This window comes from Oryza brachyantha, chromosome 4 (assembly GCF_000231095.2).
Source record: "Oryza brachyantha chromosome 4, ObraRS2, whole genome shotgun sequence".
NCBI lineage: Eukaryota > Viridiplantae > Streptophyta > Magnoliopsida > Poales > Poaceae > Oryza > Oryza brachyantha.
In genome coordinates, this window is record NC_023166.2 from 19,788,908 (window position 1) to 19,808,046 (window position 19,139).

The window sequence follows — 19,139 nt, forward strand, 5'->3', positions numbered from 1 at the left end:
CAGGACGAGAATGAAAAATGGATTGTTATTATTTCAGACGAGTATACAAGCAATGGTTTAACTCCCAGAGACCCAGACCACACCAATTTTTTTAAAGTCCCTGCTCTGATCTATATTACACAAAAATAATATGCCTAGTTTTCTATCTACCAGATAAGTGACATGGCACATATAATTAAACTTTATCTATTTTACACAGTGGTACAAGATATGCGCGATGATTTATCCCAAGATTACATGTACTGTCTATGACTTCTGTAGAGTCCAAAGAAATGAGCTGAGCTGAGCTGAGTAGTTTTATGTTACTTTGAGAGCACTTGGCGCCGACGAGGCATGGATGCATCGGTGACGATTTTTTAGGCAGATCTAGTGAGCCATAGAAGTATGGTCCTGATCTGATTTCTAGTTTCCAACAAAAAATGGCCTCTTAGTGCTTATCTTCAGTGTTCAATAGCGTTGTCCGCTTGAGTGGTGTTTCTGGTTTGACAGCTTGTTGTTGGGAAGCGATGGTTACCAGAGGAGGGTCAATTTTCCATCTGCATAAAAGCGAAGGACAGATTTAGTACTGTGTAGTTTAAGAGAAACATCACGGTGATCTAATATATATGCCTTCAAACTGAAGCAAACAAAAGGTAGATATTCTTTTGATCCCTAGGCCGCAAATCACAAAAGCTATATGGCGCACCTCACCTAAATGAATTTATAAATGAACACCAAAAGAGTTACAGTGACCAGGCACAAATTTTATATTCAAGTCACCACACAACAAGGTATAAGCTAGCTATAAACATATTTTAAAAAGATAAGAGGGGAGAGAGAAGAGAGATGGGCTACTAATTTGTATAGTCAGCTGTACATAGCTCCAAAATAAAATATGTGTATGACATGTAGGACCATGTATCGATATTTTATAGGTAACTATGGTATGAATTGTCTATTAGATTGACTATAAATGAATTGAAGCTAGTGGTAAGCTATATAACTTGCCCTAAAGGTTGGTTCCGGAAAGAGGTTTCATCATTGACAGGAATGATGTGCTAATGGAAGTGATAAGTATGACCTATTAGAGTTGTCTGCCTCTGCCTTTTTCTTGACACAACGCATATGACAGCTAGATCAGGTCAGAAAGTGGAGCAAATTAAAGAGCCTTTCGGCTAAAGGAAGTCGAATGCGGTATCATATCCCCTTCCGGTCCACCACAGATCAAATAAGTTTTAATAATGACAGATTAATTGCTAACATGCTAAAGAAAACCCAATATCCTGGCACAAATTGAGGAGTACCAACATATACTAATACTGTACTGTAGCACTACCAGTAGTACCATATGTATATATACTACTAGCACAAGAAGAAGACATGTGCATACGGCACACCAGATGAGTGCCCAAAACTCGGAGACTGAGATAGGCCGGTCACTATATCTGGAGAGCGCTTAAAGTGGATGTATACTGTTGCTAAAATATTGATCATGCTCTAGTGTTTGTGTCTGCTCGGCACATGTGCTTGAGACCTACACGAATCGCTTTCAGCGGTAGTCCCCACCTCACCGAACATATTAGGAACTCTATGACCATCAGCCGTCTCGCCAACCATAATCTGCTCAACCTAACGTACCTTACCTTGCTATGGTGTCGGAATCAAACTCATAGATCTGACCATGCAATTGCAAGCTAACGTGTAAGGTTAGAAGAAATTCACCCGTAATCACGTGGTAACATTACTAGCATTAGCATTTGCATTTGCAGATGAAGCAGTATTAAATTTGGGAGTAACATATCTGATGAGGTTAAAAGGGCACCGACGAAACTTACTCGTGTGGGAATTTGACCTCGTGGAAGGAGTCTGACCGGTGGGACCACGCCAGGGCGGTCTGGGCGCAGCTGGCGAGCGGCTCGACGCGGGCGGTGTCGATGACCAGCGAGAGAGGGCTGGCGGCGGCGCCGTCGTCGATGGCGTCGATGTCGCGCACCCACTCGGGGCGCCCCGCCGCGCCCTCCCAGAGCGCCTGCGCGTTCACCACGAACCCGGCCCACTCCAGCCTGCTCGACAGCAGCATGTCGCCCCGGTTCGCCGGCAGCACGGTCTCCTCCGACACGTGGTAGCCCACCAGCTTCCCCTCCGCGTCGCACGCCGGCGCCTGGAGGAACGTCTCGCTGGTGCCTTCGTCCTCGCCCAGGACGCCGACGGGCACGGCACCCACCGACTTCACCTTCTGCGCCTCGTCGAATAGCTCCGTGCGGAGGATGCTGTTCTCATCGGCGAACACCACGACGCCGTCCATCTTCTGCTTCCGTATCTCCCTGCATTTGGAAGACGATACAGATCTCAATTGCAACATCTGAGGTCGCTAGCAGCGGAGAATTGAGCGAGATCTAGTGGGCGCGAGCATAGGTACCTCAGGGCGTGCATCCGCAGGCGCGCGGTGGAGGACTCGGGACCGGCGATATGGACGAAGTTGAGGCTGGAGCGGGACAGCACGGCGGCGACGGCGTCGGTGCGGTGCTCAGGCTCGACGACGATCCACGTTAGCGGGCCGTCCACGAGGCGGAGGGTGTGCGCCATAGACGTGAGGGACGGCACCTGGAGCGCGGAGTTGGTGGTCGGGGTGACGGCAATGACGGGCCTCGGCTGGCCGGCCCCGCGGCGACGGTTGCTGCGCTGCGCGTTCTGCACGGCGGCGAGGATGTGGTGCGCCTTGAGCAGCTCGGCGGGGTCCGGGTGCGGCCATTGGCGGACGCGGATCGGGTGGCGGCCGACGAACACCGGGCCGTGGCGGTGCGGGTGGGCCCCGATCTCGGCGGCCACCGTGGTGGTCGTCACGGTCGTGGTGGTGGTCGTGGTGGTGGTGGTGATAGTGGTGGTCGCGTTGGCGGCGGCGAGCATAACCGGCGGGGAGACGAGCGAGACGAGGTGGGCGGTGGGATCAATAGGCGGGGTAGGGAGGAAGAGGAGGTAGACGATGAGGCGCGAGAACCTGAAGCCGACGGCCATGGAGGTGGCGCAGAAGAGCGCGTGCAGCAGCAGCCACGCTGCGGGCAGCGACGGCTTGGACGGCTCGGGCGCCGAGTCCGGCGACCCGGCCGCCGGCGCAAGCCCCGGCCACAGCGGCCGCAGCAACGGGAGCTTCATCTCTCCTCTCCGGACAGCCTTAGTATACAGAGCTTAGCTCAGCTAGTCGTCGCGGCGCGGGGGGCTAGCAGCGCAGTGGGCGGTGGTATAATAAGGAGCAGCGAGCGAGGTTGCTCGACGCCGCCGCGGCTCGTGGAATCGCGGCAATTATTAGGAGGAGGAAGGCGGGGGAAGGGCGCGGCGGCAGCAGCAGCAGCAGCCGGTGGATGCGGCTGGTGAGGTGAGGTGCGCGGAGTCCGCAATTGGCAGCGCGTGGGGAAGAGAGGAGATGACACGAGGTTGGGGGGTGGGGTTGGGGTGGGTGAGTGGGGGTGTGGGTGGCGGTGGCGGTGGAGGCGTGGGATTGGGGGAGAAAACACGCCCGAACGCCGGGAATATTTGGGCCGATTGGGGACGCGGTGGCAGGCAGGCAGGCAGGCATAGGCAGACAACGGTTCCCCGTTTCTCCGTTTTCTTTAAACGCCATTTGCTTCGGCACACACCACTCTTGAGCTGTGTGGTGTGTCCCACCTGTTACTGCATCCGACGGACTCCCTTTGCACCGTGCGTACACACGAGCTGATCGACAGGGTGAGTTCCAGAGCGAGGAAGAGAAGAAGAAAGATATACGAGTCGTTTTTTTATGATTAATTAATTAGTAATTATTTTAAATTTAGCAGTAGATTAGTTATTCTAAAAATATACATTTTTCAGCACTTTGGAAAACATAATAATAGTAAATGAGAGGAGTTTGCGTTTGAATCAGAATGCATTCTTCTACATATATTATTCTTAGTTTTTTCTTGGTTTTTACATGCATACTTTCCAAATGGTCAAACAATATGTTTTTTTAAATATATATACAAGACCATTATCTAATTTTTAAAAATAGATTTTTAACTTTACATTTGGCTGTTTGGGAATGTCGTTTCCAGTTGCTTTAGCTTTTCTGCTGCTTAATTCCCACGTCCTGCTTTTGTTTGTCTAAGCGTGATTGTAAACCGGTGTCCCCGGTGCTATTTTGTCCAAAACGTTGTGCTGCTTTATAAAAAGCTGGCGCTTAGCCTTTCATAAAAAAAACTTTACATTTGGCTAATCTTATTATTTACACCATTAAATAATTATATAAATCTAAATAATTATTCGTCCGTATAAGAACACACGCTTAAGAGTAAACAGTTACACTTGACAGTAAAAGTTGGCCTACTACTGCTGCTGCTGCTGCTGCTGCTGCTGCTACTACGGAGAGCTGTGATGTGGTGTGGGTATTCATTCATTTTCCTGAGACTGATTAACTAACTGTTCCCATGTAATAAATCACCGCCCAATTATCATCCTTTTGCCATCTTCCATTCATAAATACTCCCCCTACGGTACAGTACTACTATCACTGTGAGCAAAACTATTGCACTCGAAGCATCCTGTGGAGGGGAGGGTGCAGGAACATGCTATCTCCATTGAGGACACACTGGACAACGAGCTCTCGCTGGTGATCAGATTCAGATCCTTGATAAACAGTTAGACAGCCTTGTTCCCCTGTGTGTTTTCTCGCAGGAATTTACTGGACTGGAGGATCAATCACTGTACTGTCACAAGCCAAACATCCAATGCTGCCCGGCTAGTTTGCTGTACTTGTACTGCCGTTAGTAACATGGCAAGGGACAGTAGAAAGCAACAGTACGCTTGCTGTCGTCTGCTAACCCAAGCTGTGTTTGATTAACAAAAGAGAGGTTGGCTGTTACCTAATGCACGCATCGCAAGATCGGCTGCTGGGATTTATGCTAAGCTAATGTAGTAGTACAGCATCTTCTTTGCAGTGCTGAACTGCTGCTACAGGGTTTTTCTAGTCGGTGGCCTGAAACTTTCAGGGATGGCACTCACGTGCAGGCCCCGTGTAATTCTGAACTGCAGGCCTGCAGCGTATGGCCATGTATGGCAGTATGGGATGCATATGGCTGCTCGTTCTGAAGTTTCGGTTGTAAGTGTTCTACAGTATTTCTGTATTTTAAATAAGTTCCTTACGAGATGTTCTCCTAGAGTATTAGATATCGCATTAATGATCCTATCATATTAAAATCTTGAAACATTTTATCAATGTCTATCTCTCACTGCTTATCGAATGAAGGATATTTAAGTTATTCTTCCTTGCAACTAATTTAATGATGGAAATACGTTTATATTAGGATGGAGTAAGTGTTGGAAATATGGTAATACTTCGATATATTTTAATCCAAAATAATAAGATAATAGGTATGATGAACGTAGGGAATAATCTAATGATAACGAACAAAACATTTGACAGCATGCTTAATGTACGATAAACATAAGCATTCATATGATCATAAAATAGCAATGAAACCATTGCTATCAGGCATTTGAAAATATTAAATAGAATAGAAGAGAGCGCGATATACCCTGAAAATGGTCCTCCGCTGGTGTTTGAGGCAGTACTGCCTCTGTTGGTGTTGTTGTTCCCGTTAACGTTGACGTTGTCGTGCGCACCGCTGTCGTCGTCGTGCGCGCCGCCACCACCGCCGTGACCACCACCGCTCCCGCTTCCATTCCCGTCAGTTGACATGGCGCAGTGAGCAGTCGTGCGAATGCACTCCCCAAAAACCTTAGCACCCGCCTATTCGAGCAGGTACTCTGGCGAGAGGGGTTCCGGAGGCCTGCTCGTTCCGAACTCTCGTGCGCGCAAAAGAAACAGAACCGGGGAGACAGATGGGTGGCGCAAGAACTCGAGGAGAACCAGAGAGAAGAAAAAAGCTATGGAGAAGAACACTCTGACCTCGGGAAGAAGAAGGAGGAATATGGAAACCCCCGAAACCGCGTCCCCTGATCCCGCGATTCCGTTACGGAATTACCGCGCAGTCAAATCGCGTAATTATCGTTGTGGACGTTACGCGCAATCAAGCGCAATCAAATCAGTCTAGGTAAGGAGCCTGTTAAGTTAAACTTTCATCTAGGTAAGGAGCTATATCAGACCACAACTGAATAATGGACTATGCCTTGAATTGTCAGTCTTGTGCGGTCAAGTTTCACTCAGAACCTTTACTGATACTAGGCTGTCGTCTGCACCCCCTCTTGTTTGGAGCATATGAGTCAAACTCCAGGCCCTTTCATGTGTATTTAGAGATTATCAAAATCTCATAGACTGTGACTGGCAGTCGAACTCATATAGGCATGTTCCTTCTAAGATGTTCTGTAGGTCAACATCTCTGCTTTGAAAAAAACCTCTCGGATCACATTAAGACATAAGCCACCCTACCATACAGAGTAGAAGAGAAATGCACTATAGAAATGAGTCCTTTTAAGAGTCTCTTCTCTCGGTTACAACACCTTGTCTCACCATCTAAATTCACGGGATCTCCGATCCCAATGGATAGGTTTCCACTATTATGCAACTTTAGGTGGGTCTCAAACCTATTTCCCTCGATGCATTGTCTATCACATTACGTGATAGTCCCTTGGTGAACTGATCTGCCAGGTTTTTAGCCGTCTAGACATAATCCAGTGCTATCACTCCGGAGTTTTTCTGTTTCCTGACATACTTCAGTCTTCTCTTTACATGCCTAGACGACTTCAGGTTGTCCTTTGAACAGTTCACCTTAATAATCACTGTTTGATTATCACAGTTCATTAGAATTGCCGGTACTGGTTTTTCAACCACCGGCAAATCCATCAGGAGTTCACGAAGCCACTCGGCTTCAACTGTGGTAGTATCTAGTGCTGTGAGTTTTGCTTCCATTGTTGACCTCGTTAAGATGGTCTGCTTGCAAGACTTCCAGGAAACAGTGTCACCTCCAAGTGTGAATACATATCCACTTGTGGCCTTTATCTCATCAGCATCAGATATCCAGTTAGAGTCACTATACTCTTCTAGCACTTTTGGGTACCCAGTATAGTGAATTCCAAAACTCATTGTCCCCTTTAGATAGCGCATGACTCTTTCTAGAGCCCGCCAGTGATCATCTCTCGGATTTGAAATAAACCGGCTCAGTTTGCCAACAGCAAAAGAGCTGTCAGGCCTTGTTGCGCTAGCTAAGTACATCAATGAGCCAATGATTTGGGAGTATCTCAATTGATCTCTTGCTATCCTTCAGTTTTTCCTTAATAGCACGCTAGGATCATATGGAGTAGGAGTTGGCTTGCAGTCACTAAACCCAAAGCGACTCAAGATCTTGTTCACATAGTTAGATTGCACAAGTGTAATCCCACCCTCATCCCGTCTTAGTAGCTTAATCTTAAGAATAACATCAGCCACTCCCAAGTCCTTTATTTCAAAGCTTTTGGACAGGAAGTCCTTAACCTCCTTAATCACATTGAGGCTGGTTCCAAAGAATATGTCATCGACATATAGACACAAGATTACTCCCCCTCCCCCACCATAGCGATAGTACACACATTAGTCAGAGGCTTCATTCACAACAAAGCCAACAGATGTGAGTGTTGTGTCAAACTTCTCATGCCATTGCTTAGGTGCTTGCTTGAGGCCATACAAAAATTTCAACAATTTACACACCATTCCCTCCTGACCTTCTAGTACATAGCCATCTGGTTGATCCATATAGATCTCCTCCTCTAACTCTCCGTTTAGGAAAGCTTTCTTAACATCCATCTGATGGACGAGAAGACCATAAGAGGCTGCCAAAGCTAACAGTACCCTAATAGTGGTCAAGCGAGCAACTGGTGAGTAAGTATCAAAGAAGTCCTCGCCTTCCTTCTGGGTATAACCCTTGGCCACAAGCCCTGTCTTGTACTTTTCAATTGTACCATCAGGCCTAAGCTTTTTCTTGAAAACCCATTTGCATCCAACAGGCTTGCACCCATATGGACGCTCAATGATTTCCCAAGTACCATTAGACATAATAGAATCCATCTCACTGCGTACCGCTTCCTTCCAATAGTCAGCGTCAGGAGATGAATATGCCTCTTCTATGGTTCTTGGAGTATCATCTATGAGATATACAATGTAGTCATCTCCAAAAGATTTTGTAATCATTTGTCTTTTACTCTTTCGAGTATCTACAATGTTATTCTCCTCGGGATTTTCCTCAACAGTTTGATCATTGTGTTCTATCGTTTTAAAGTGCTCATGGGATGCAATAGGTTCTTGACTAGAAGTGCTAGGTGTACTTTTCATGGGAAATTCATTCTCAAAAAATGTAGCATCTCTGGACTCAAAAATTGTACCTACACGCATGTCTGGTACACCAGAGTTTACTATTAAGAATCTATAACCAACGTTGTGGATAGCATAACCAAGGAACACACAGTCAACGGTTTTTGGTCCAAGTTTTCGCTTTTTGACTATAGGTACATTTACCTTTGCCAAACAGCCCCATGTGCATAGGTATGAGATATTTAACCTCTTTTTTTCCCATTCCTCGAATGGTGTTACTTCCTTGTGCTTCATTGAAATTTTATTCAGGACATGACAAGCAGTCAAAATTGTCTCATCCCACCATTCCTTAGATAGTCCCGCGGTATCTAACATGGCATTCACCATTTCAGTTAGAGTGCGGTTCTTTCTTTCAGCTACCCCGTTTAACTAGGGTGAATAGGGAGGCGTCCTCTCATAAATAATTTCAAGCTCTTCGCAAAAGGATGTAAATTCATTGGTAAAATATTCTCCACCTCTATCAGACCTCAAACGTTTGATTTTCCTCAGCTACTTGGTTTTCTACCTCAGCCTTATAAATCTTAAAGTAGTGCATCGCTTCATCTTTTGATTTTAACAAATACACATAGCAAAACCTAGTGCAATCATCTATCAGTGTCATGAAGTATTTCTTTCCACCTTTAGTCAACACACTATTCATTTCACACAAATCTGAATGAACAAGTTCTAGAGGTGCCAAATTCCTCGCCTCTGCTGTCTTGTGAGGCTTGCGAGGTTGTTTTGACTGAACACAAGTATGGCACTTGGAACTTTTGGCTAAAGTGAATTTTGGAATTAAACTCATGTTGGCTAAGCGCATCATACAACTGAAATTCACATGACAGAGTCGCGAATGCCACACATTGGACTCATCATTCTCGCAAATATGGTTCACAACCTTGTTATTACACATATCATCCAAGGATAAGCGGAACAAGCCTCCGTTGTCATAGCCTTTACCAATAAAAGTTTCATACTTAGAAACAACACATTTATTGGACTCAAACACAAGTTTAAAACCATCTCTACACAGTAGAGAGCCACTAACTAGATTCTTCTTTATTGAAGGGACATGCTGCATGTTCTTGAGTTGCACGGTCTTTCCCGAAGTAAACTTCAGATTGATCGTACCAACACCATGAACAGCCGCAAGTGACCCGTTTCCCATCAACAAGGAGGAACCTCTCCCGACCTGGTAAGAAGAAAATAGGGAAATGTCAGCACGCACACATGAATATTAGCACCAGTATCAATCCACCAATCAGGTGAATGAAAAACAGATAAAACAGTAGGTAAAAGATTACCATACCCCGATGTTCCTCCGCCCTCGTTAATGACCATGTGGCAGCCTTCTTGTCCTTAAGATCAGGACAGTTCTTGGCCCAATGCCTAGGTTTACCGCACACAAAGCAGTCACCCTTGGCCTTTCCCTTGCCTTTCTTCTTAAAGGCAGTAGTGGCGTTTGGTTTGATGTCAAGCTTGACTTTCTTCTTGTTGTTGTGGGATGCATGAGGGTTCTTCTTCTGCACCAAGTTAGCGCTAGAACCTCCATCTATCTTTTTGCCTTTGCTGTCCTTTGCTCTTGTCTTCTCCTCAACACCCAAGGAGCCAATGAGATCAGTAACACTGAACTCCTGTCTCTTGTGTTTTAGAGAAGTAGCAAAATCTGACCAAGAGGGTGTCAAGAGGGTGGCAGTTTGGCAATAATGCCACCAGCCACAAACTTGTCAAGCAATTCACAACGGTTGTTCTCAAGTTCCTTTGCCAGCATCTGAATCTCATGAGCCTGTTTCACTACAGAACGGTCATCGACCATTTTGTAGTCATAGAACTGCTCCATGACATACAGCTTGCTGCCAGCATCGGAAACTCCCAACTTGGCCTCAAGTGCATCCCACATCTCCTTCCCCCGAAGGCATGTGCATATATACGTTCACTATGTTATCGGCCAATACACTGATCAATGCCCCACAGAACAGGCAATCCGCCGACTCAAATTTGGCCTCCTCCTCAGGTGAGAGAGGCCTTTCGATCGGTTTGCCCCGTGAGACAAAGAAGCATTGCATGGCTATCAACCACAGCAGTGCACGTGCTTTCCATCTCTTATAGTTTGAACCATCAAATGCATGTGGTTTTAAAGTAGCAGCAAAACCAACTACCGAAAAGGAACTATAAGGTTTTTGGATTATTGGAAATATGGTCACATTTCGGCATATTTTAATCCAAAATAATAAGACAATAGGCATGACAAACATAGGGAATAATCTAACGATTATGAACAGAACATTTGACAGCATGCTTAATGTACGATAAGCATAAGCATCCATATGATCATGAAATAGCAATGAAACCATTGCTATCAGGCATTTGAAAATATTAAACAGAATAGAAGCGAGCGCGATATACCCTGAAAATGGCCCTCCGCTGGTGTTTGAGGCAGTACTGCCTCCGTTGGTGTTGTTGTTACCGTTGACGTTGACGTCATCGTGCGCACCGCTGCTGTCGCCGTGCGCGCCGCCGCCGCCGTGACCACCACCGCTCCCGCTTCCATTCCCGTTAGTTGACATGGCGCAGTGAGCAGTCGTGCGAATGCTCTCCCCAAAAACCTTAGCACCCGCCTACCCAAGCAGGTACTCTGGCGAGAGGGGTTCCGGAGGCCTGCTCGTTCCGAACTCTCGTGCGCAAGAGAAACAGAATCAGGGAGACAGATGGGTGGCGCAAGAACTCGAGGAGAACCAGAGAGGAGAAAAAGCTATAGAGAAGAACACTCTGACCTTGGGAAGAAGAAGGAGGAATATGGAAACCCCCGAAACCGCGTCCCCTGATCCCGCGATTCCGTTACGGAATTACCGCGCAGTCAAATCGCGTAATTATCGCTGCGGACGTTACGCGCAATCAAGCGCAATCAAATCGCGTGATTACCGCTGCGCAATTACGGGGATTCGAAATTCTTTCCTTCAATTCCCAGCCGTTGCAAAAAGGAAGAGCGGCCGGACGAGCCGACGCCGCGTCCCGGACCGGACCGGCCCGGCCGGCCGGCGCGCGCGCGTGTGACGGTCTTCCTACTGTCTCAACCAGTCAACGGAGAGTCTCACTAACCTCTCTATTTAAGTTGATCTTCTCCGCTTTAAATCTCCAAGGTAATATTATTGTCTTTACTATTCATCGTATGCTAGTGGAATTTTAATCAATTTTAATTGGGCCTAGCCCATTTTGATTAACAGGAAGTATATTGTCATTTGTAATTTGGCTTGCATGCTGCATTGCCCTTCGCGTCAGAGCTTCCCTTTGGAGCAAGAAGGTTTTTTTTTTCTTTTCGCTTATACTTATGTTTATAATTTAAATTTTATGTTTACAGTTGATTTTAAGTTTTTTTTATCGAAGTTTATTTTTCAGTATTTTTTTATCTATAAGGACCCCTATAAATTTTTATTTATAAATTATTCTTTTATTGCAAATAAGCTGTTTATCTTTTTCAAAGAAGTTTTATGAGCAGTAAGCAGTAAGCCACTGTCCCATTCATTCGAGAACACAGTACCGTGAATCTCTTGCACGAAACAACTGCAAGAGCGGGCAGTACAATATAAGTTGCTCGTGATCTGAAAAAATGATTAGGAGATTGGACAACCAATCACCTTTTGAACAGGCTTAAAGAAACAATAAGTTTATTGGTACATGTTGAGTTGAAATCCGCTACAGTTTTATTCAGGTATGTTTGTCCTGGACTCATGGTGTTCGACCTGATGGATACTACTGAATAATCCACCTATATGCATGCCTACCCATATACTCCTGCGGGTTACACGAGGAGGAAGGTATGCATGCAATGAAAATTGACAGGAAAGCTTGGAGCTAGCTAAACCAAGATGCTGTCACATATACATGAATTGAAAGGCACATGACATAAGAAGTGTGAGATACTTTAGATATACTTAGATACATACAATTTATCATTTCCATACCTACGCAGCTTGGTGTGACTCTCACCAGCCTCTGCTGAAGACTGCACTTGAACTACCAGCCAGTCTGCATTTTAATTCCTGGGGCTGCATTCTTAATTATTCAGGTACTCTTGCCTTTTCTTCTCATTACGAACTTTAAATGGTCTTTATAAAAAATATAACTTTAAAATGGACTTCATACTCTGAAGTCTGAAATCTGAACATCTCTTTTATGGCAACGAAGTCTGAATGTTTGTTGTGCCTGGTTTGCCGTACTGGCCGTTCGGTGAAACATGCACATAAACAGCGATTGCATAACAGTATACAGCAGCGTCATGAGCTGACATGGCATGGCTTTGTAGGCCCATCCTTTTTTTTTCATCAGCTTTAAATTGTTTATCATACTCGATGCCACATGTAATTATAATTACCGCGTAACAGGTAGGTACCTTTTAGCTCATGAGCTTAATCATTTTCCCTGACGCTAAATCGGCAATAGCGACGTTTAGGTTGCAGTTAGGTGGAGTCCCTTTCTTTCCCTGCGTTTAAGTATTGATTAGCACCTGCCTTGCTTTATGTTGTTTAATAATCGCCAGTGGATGGAGTAGTAGTTGCAGCGTTGTCGTTTACGCTAGAATCCATCCGTGCCGAGCCAAATTAAGCACGTATGCATGCATGCTTTGAGCTCAAGCGAAACGCAACAAACCGGAGCCTCTCCTGTGACTGAATCTCTGAATGTGCTGCACCAGTAAATAGCAGCACCTGCAGAGTTACAGCGGACTTAGGGGCGATACCAGGCGTGGGGTAGCTTGGGCTAGAGCCCCACGCCTGACCCAAGAATCGTATTAAAAAATTACTATTTTTTGTTAAAATTTATTCAAAAGATTTATATTTCATTGTTAAGCTCTATGCTTAATAAATTTCTAGCTCCGCCCTATCGTTACTGCACCGTAAGCTAAGCTACTCCTAGTAAGCTGGAGGGAAGTGAATAAGCAAAGCAATGAAATGGCAGGTGAGAGCATCTACCGGCATGCGTTGCCCGGGCGTGAATTCTGACTGAAAGGTGGGGAAGATTTCACAATGATTCGTGTGGTCAAGGAAGTGATCATGATCATAGGAGAGGTTCCTTTCAACTAACCGAAAAGGCGGAGATGCCTCTGCACTGGTTTGCTCGCCCCTTTGTGGTTGTTCCTCTTTTTGCCGGTCTCTGCAATTTGCATCCGGGTATGATTTGCTATTACCTTTTGCTTTGCTCCGTACTACTGGTAGTTCACAACTCCACTCTTCACATGCATACATGCTCTGATTGATCTGGCACATGTGTCAAATTGTAGGCAGACGTACTGCAATGGCATTTGGAAAGAAGAATTGATCAAAATGGCATGCGCCATGAGCCCATGACTAGATGATGCGTGTTATTACATCAGACACCAAGCATTTTGGTCTTCATAGTTCATACCGTGCCCAGTTAATTAGCAGGTTTGCAAGTTTCTAGTTTAACGAACTTCAGACCTCGCTTCATGCTCTATGTTCTTTATGCTTTGTTGGAAAGAGTGGAGCAATCAAAGCTTAAGCTTCAATCCACCATTTTGGTCCAGTTTCATTTCATGCAGTCGGACCAAAATGGCAACCGCAGACTTGATCAGACATGATTGCACATTGATCAATATCATAAAATAAGCACTAGCTAAAACGAATGTGAGATCGATTCCTTTGCTTATATAAGCGACAATAGAGATGACACTATGTCACCAAGTTCATTGCAATAAATTGCCCATGATCAGTGCTTATGGTAACATGGTCATGGCTTCCTTTACTGAATCAACTATGTTTATACAGATTTTCAGAAGCGCAAAGCTCTAGCTACTGTACATGCTTTAATTTGTGGCTAGTGACACTAGGTGCATTTGTTTTAATTTGTGATACTAGGAAATAATACCTATCAATTCAACCAAAAAAAAAGGGACCAGGCCGAGTTGTGTTATAAACTTGTAACCTAACAATTTGAATTAGTGCCGAGTATTAAAATTAGATAATTGCAGCCAACTAACTCTTGCATTACTCGTAGCACTCATGGAAACTCCTGCACTGTGACGCCAAACAACCAAAACAACAAAATCTCCAAAATGAATGTGCTCCATTTGTTTCAGCTGTTTTGGACAGTCCAACTGCAAAACAAGGGAGGGCACCAATCATTTGAGGTCCTAGTACACCCCATGCAAAATGCCATAACAAACTTCTTTTGACTTGATGGGCAGTTCATGCCAAAACTCCAGCTATGCACAAACAGTGCCCCTATTTTGGCTATCTCATGGAAGAATGTAAGCCCGTTTAGTTCCCAAATCTTTTTTCCAAAAGTATCACATCGAATCTTTAGATACCTAAATAAAACATTAAACGTAGATGAAAAAAAGCTAATTGTATAGTTAGGGGGGAAATCGTGAGACAAATCTTTTGAGCCTAATTAGTCTATGATTAGCTATAAGTGCTACAGTAACTCACGTGTGCTAATGACGAATTAATTAGGCTCAAAAGATTCGTCTTGCTGTTTCTAGGCGAGCTACAAAATTTTTTATTCATGTCCAAAAACCCCTTCCAACATATTTTTAAATGTCTGATGTGACACCTAAAAATCAGTTCACATTTCATGTTCTTCATTTGTTGGACATCTCATTATATTCAGTTGACGGTACACAGTTTGGGCCATTCCATCATTGATGTTCCTTGACCTAGGAGAGCATTTTGTCAATTAAGCAGACGGTGGTAGAACTAGCAGAGATTAATGTCAAGAATACCGACAAACAATTTACCTTCGTAACTATCAGGCATTTCAAACTGACGACAGAACATTTTAATAACAGAAATATGATTAGTTTGCTACCACCGCCACATGGTTCTACCAGCAAAGACAGGTGCTTCTGACTTCTAGGTTTTAACAAGTAATAACAGTTCTCCCACATGGTTCACAACTCAAGGCCAGCAGAAAAACGTTTTGCAGAGAAATGAAGCTATCCCAGCTGTGCTTTTGGGAGAAAAGGTTCTTTGCTTTGGGTTGAAACAATGGCAAGAAAAGGGCACAGCCTACAGGAGCTGCTGCAGTACTGAATACTGATCAATTGCTGATGAACAGATGCTTAAAGCAGAGGAATGGAAGATTCCTCCCTCCAGAAAGCTGGCACATGGGGTGTTGTCTTTGTTTTTATTTTGTGAAAATCAAACATGAACAAGGTAGGTTAATTAGTCAAACGTCGGCGTGTTGCAATCAGACACCTCGTCTGCTGAGATGATGGCACCTCCTCCTGTATTTCTCACAAGTCACAAAGGCCCGTATGAATCAGCGAGCAAGTAGTTGGAGGATTGGGACAAAGCCCACTAGCCCAGTCAATTTGGTTTGGTTTGGTTTGGTCAGATTATGACACTGTCTCTCTAAACTTTAAGTTAGATTGTATGGAATGATGAAAATCAAGCTGAAAAGGAGTGTGTAATGTGAAGTCTATGAAATGCATATCTAGGAATTTGTTCAAAGGGAAAGAGGAGGTGACTGACAGTTTCACTCTTTCAGGTTCTTCCTGCAAACACTGTGGTGGAATGAGAAGAGCAACCTCAACGTCTCTGTCTACTGTAGTGGTGGGGAAAGGTTCTAGACCTTGTGGGGTTAAAATTATCGATGAAATTGGTTCAGATAGTTTCTTGAATCCGGAGAATTTTTGGAATATGGATAGAGTTGGACGGTTATTTTTCAGATAATCTCATAAATGGAAATAGATCCGTTTTTTTTGTTGGAAATGGATGCAATAAAGCTAGAATCCGGCGGAAACTGTATTTGGTCAGAAACTATCCATATATTTAGTTATTTGAATAATTTCAGACAAAACAAAAATGTCAATTTCATACTAACTTATACTTTAGACCCATAGATCTAGCCCAATATTCCTAAATTATTTTTGTTTTTAAATATGTTGTCTTACTACAAAACTATATGCAATGCACTAATAGTATCTTCTTGTTTTATTTTAGCGTTAAGTTATAAAATATTAATTTATGATTTTAAGATGACGACAACTTTGTATTTGTTAATTCTAAATTTAAGTGTTCATTTTTGGGAAAAAATGAGCTAAAATCCACAATAGTAAAAAATAAAGATTATGGTTATCTATGATAACCTATTCTTATTTATTATAAATTGTTAAATATGATATTCTATCATACTAATATAATATCGATATATCCATATGCATATATGTATATATGATTGCTAAAATTTGAACAACTTGATCCTTTTTTATATATAAAAGAAGTTTATAATTTTTGCTGATTTGAGTAGTCTGTCATAAGGGTAATTTATATTATGATAAATATTTGTTCTGTATTCTTACCGATTTGTATCCACTCTCTAATGTATCCGATAATATTCGATTCCGGTTTCGTATCTAGGTTTCTGGTTCCCATTCTGGCTCTGAAAAAATACAAAAACTAATGTGGTAGGGCTACTTTCCGTTCTGTTCCATTATCTTTTCATCCCTAGTTATAATATATAGAATATAAGGGTTAATTAGATCCATGCCATTATAAATTTGCTAGTTTTGAAATATGTCATTACTATTCGACTAATTATAAGGATGTCATTATAATTTCAGAGCTATTCGAAATATGCCACTCGATACCCGTTCAGTCTATCTTTTTTTTAAGAATTGGACCATATTGCCCCTTTGCTATTCACTGACCCATTGGTTGTGCAAAGGACAATTTGGTTCAAAAATGGCATATCTAAAATAGCTCTAAAATTATAATGACAACTTTACAATTAGTCGAATAGTAATAACATATTTTAAAACTAGCAAATTTATAATGGCATGAATCTAATTAACTCAATATATAATTATGTGGGTCAATTCCTTGACTTAATGTACTTTATCACTATTTTTTCACATGCTTAAGGTGTCTTTTGCAAAAAGTTATGCGGTTACCTGGAATATTTTTTGAAGATATATAATTTGTTTATCTCATTTTGTATGGATATACATACCATAATTTATAAAAATATGGGCCTTGAGACAAGAATATCGTACTGTGCATCCAACACGTGCCACTGCGCAGCATTGCACCGCCAATCTAGTGGAAAGGTTAGGCCAGTGACACGGGATGGTTGCGCGGCACCGTTCGACAACAGCGTAAGAGCAGGTAGATGCAGCTCGGTATTACGAGGCACCGTGGTTACTGTCAAGGTGTCACATAACTGGAACATATATTTTTATATTTTTTTCTCTACATGTGTTTATATTCGGAAATCCGACGAAAATTTTTTTTTAAAAGAAAAAAATGGGATTACCTGACCCACAGATGTAACATGGCTAAATATCAAGTATAAAATGATCAAAGCTTGCATCAATAGCAGTACTAGACTGACAGTTGCATATGGACCATGGTCCATGCGTCATTAGTTCATCGATGCCGCCGACACGGGAAGCTGAACCTCCATTTCTCCCACGAATTCAATCGTCTATTGTAAGAGTGTTTTTTTAACATCCTTTAAAAAGCAACGTGCACATTTCTACTATAAAAATTGGTATCATATTCTATGTACTTCAAATTATTTTTAAAAATGGATAATTTTTTTCTTACATTAAATTTATATACATGCATGATAAAAGAAAACCAAAAAAGATCATTATTTATTTTAATTTCTGATTATTTTTCTTACAATGTTTCAACAAGAAATTAAAAATGTACCACCGGTCTGAATCATTATCGTAAAATTATCACTAAAAAATTATAAAAGAACCCACAATTATTATTCAAAAGACATCTTCACAATATAGAAAAGACTCGAGGGTAAATATGCAAAAGCCTCATGCTTCATAAAAGTTGATCAGGTTTAGGATAGGCAAGTGAAGACAACAGAACCGGTAGTGACGGAGGCAATCTGCCACGTGGATTCAGAGCTTGTGAATCTCTTGCACCAAACGCTCCAGATCCTCGTACGAGCTCCCGCCACTCCTCACCGCGATCGCGGCTTCCGCGGCGAGCTCCTTGGCGCGTGCCCTCGCTCCGCTCCCCTTCTCCCCGACCGCATCGGCCAGCACGGCCGCGAGCTCGCCGGGGTCGGGCGCGACGCCGATCCCGCCCGCGCACGCGCGCAGCGCCACCCGCGCCTCCTCCACGAGCAGCCGCGCGTTCACGAACTGGTCGGCCGACATGGGCCACGCCGGCATGGGCACCCCGGTGGCCACCGCCTCCAGCACCGAGTTCCACCTACGATAATGAGGAAGTTAGAGATAGATTTGTTTGTTTCCTTATTATTCGGTATCATCATGTAATCCTATGTTGGAGGTGGTTTCCAACACAAGCAATATATATGTGCGGCCTCTCTCCGAGAGGTGATAACGCTTCCTGAAAGATTAATATGGTATCAGAGCCATAATAGCCACAATCAGATCAATCTGAAGATGGCAACCTCCTCCAATGGCGCCAGCAACCCTCTCTCCGGGCAGATTGTTCAAGAAAAGCTGACCCGGGGCAATTTTCCTCTCTAGAAGGCACAAGTTCTTCCGGTTGTCAAAGGCGCATGCATGGAGGGCTATCTTACTGGCGCAACAAAGGCACCAGTGACCGAGATTGACGTCAAGGAAGGTGATGCTGTGACCAAGGCATCAAATCCAGCTTATGAAGCTTGGATTGCGGCAGATCAACAGGTGCTAGGATTTCTTTTGTCCACACTTTCCAAAGAAATCCTTATGCAGGTTGTGAACATGAAAACTGCTGCGGAAGCATGGCGCTCGATCAACGAGATGCTGTCTTCCCAGTCGCGTGCGAGATCGCTGAACACCAGGCTTGCACTTGCGACGACACTCAAGGGAGATTTGAGTATCTCCGACTACATCAGCAAGATGAAAGGGCTTGCCAATGAGATGGTCTCCGCCGGGAAG

General features: G+C 43.8%; 1 protein-coding gene across 1 annotated transcript; it reads right to left on the reverse strand.

The window, feature by feature from the left end:
- LOC102711969 (probable glucuronosyltransferase Os04g0650300) lies at positions 1-3,418 on the reverse strand. The gene is made up of 3 exons (XM_006652861.3): positions 2,399-3,418; positions 1,815-2,303; positions 1-536 (listed from the first exon to the last, which is right to left on the reverse strand). Exons 1-3 carry the CDS (start codon positions 3,130-3,132, stop codon positions 428-430), a joined length of 1,332 nt encoding a protein of 443 aa, XP_006652924.3. The 5' UTR covers positions 3,133-3,418; the 3' UTR covers positions 1-427.
- Between the last annotated feature and the right edge of the window lie 15,721 nt (positions 3,419-19,139).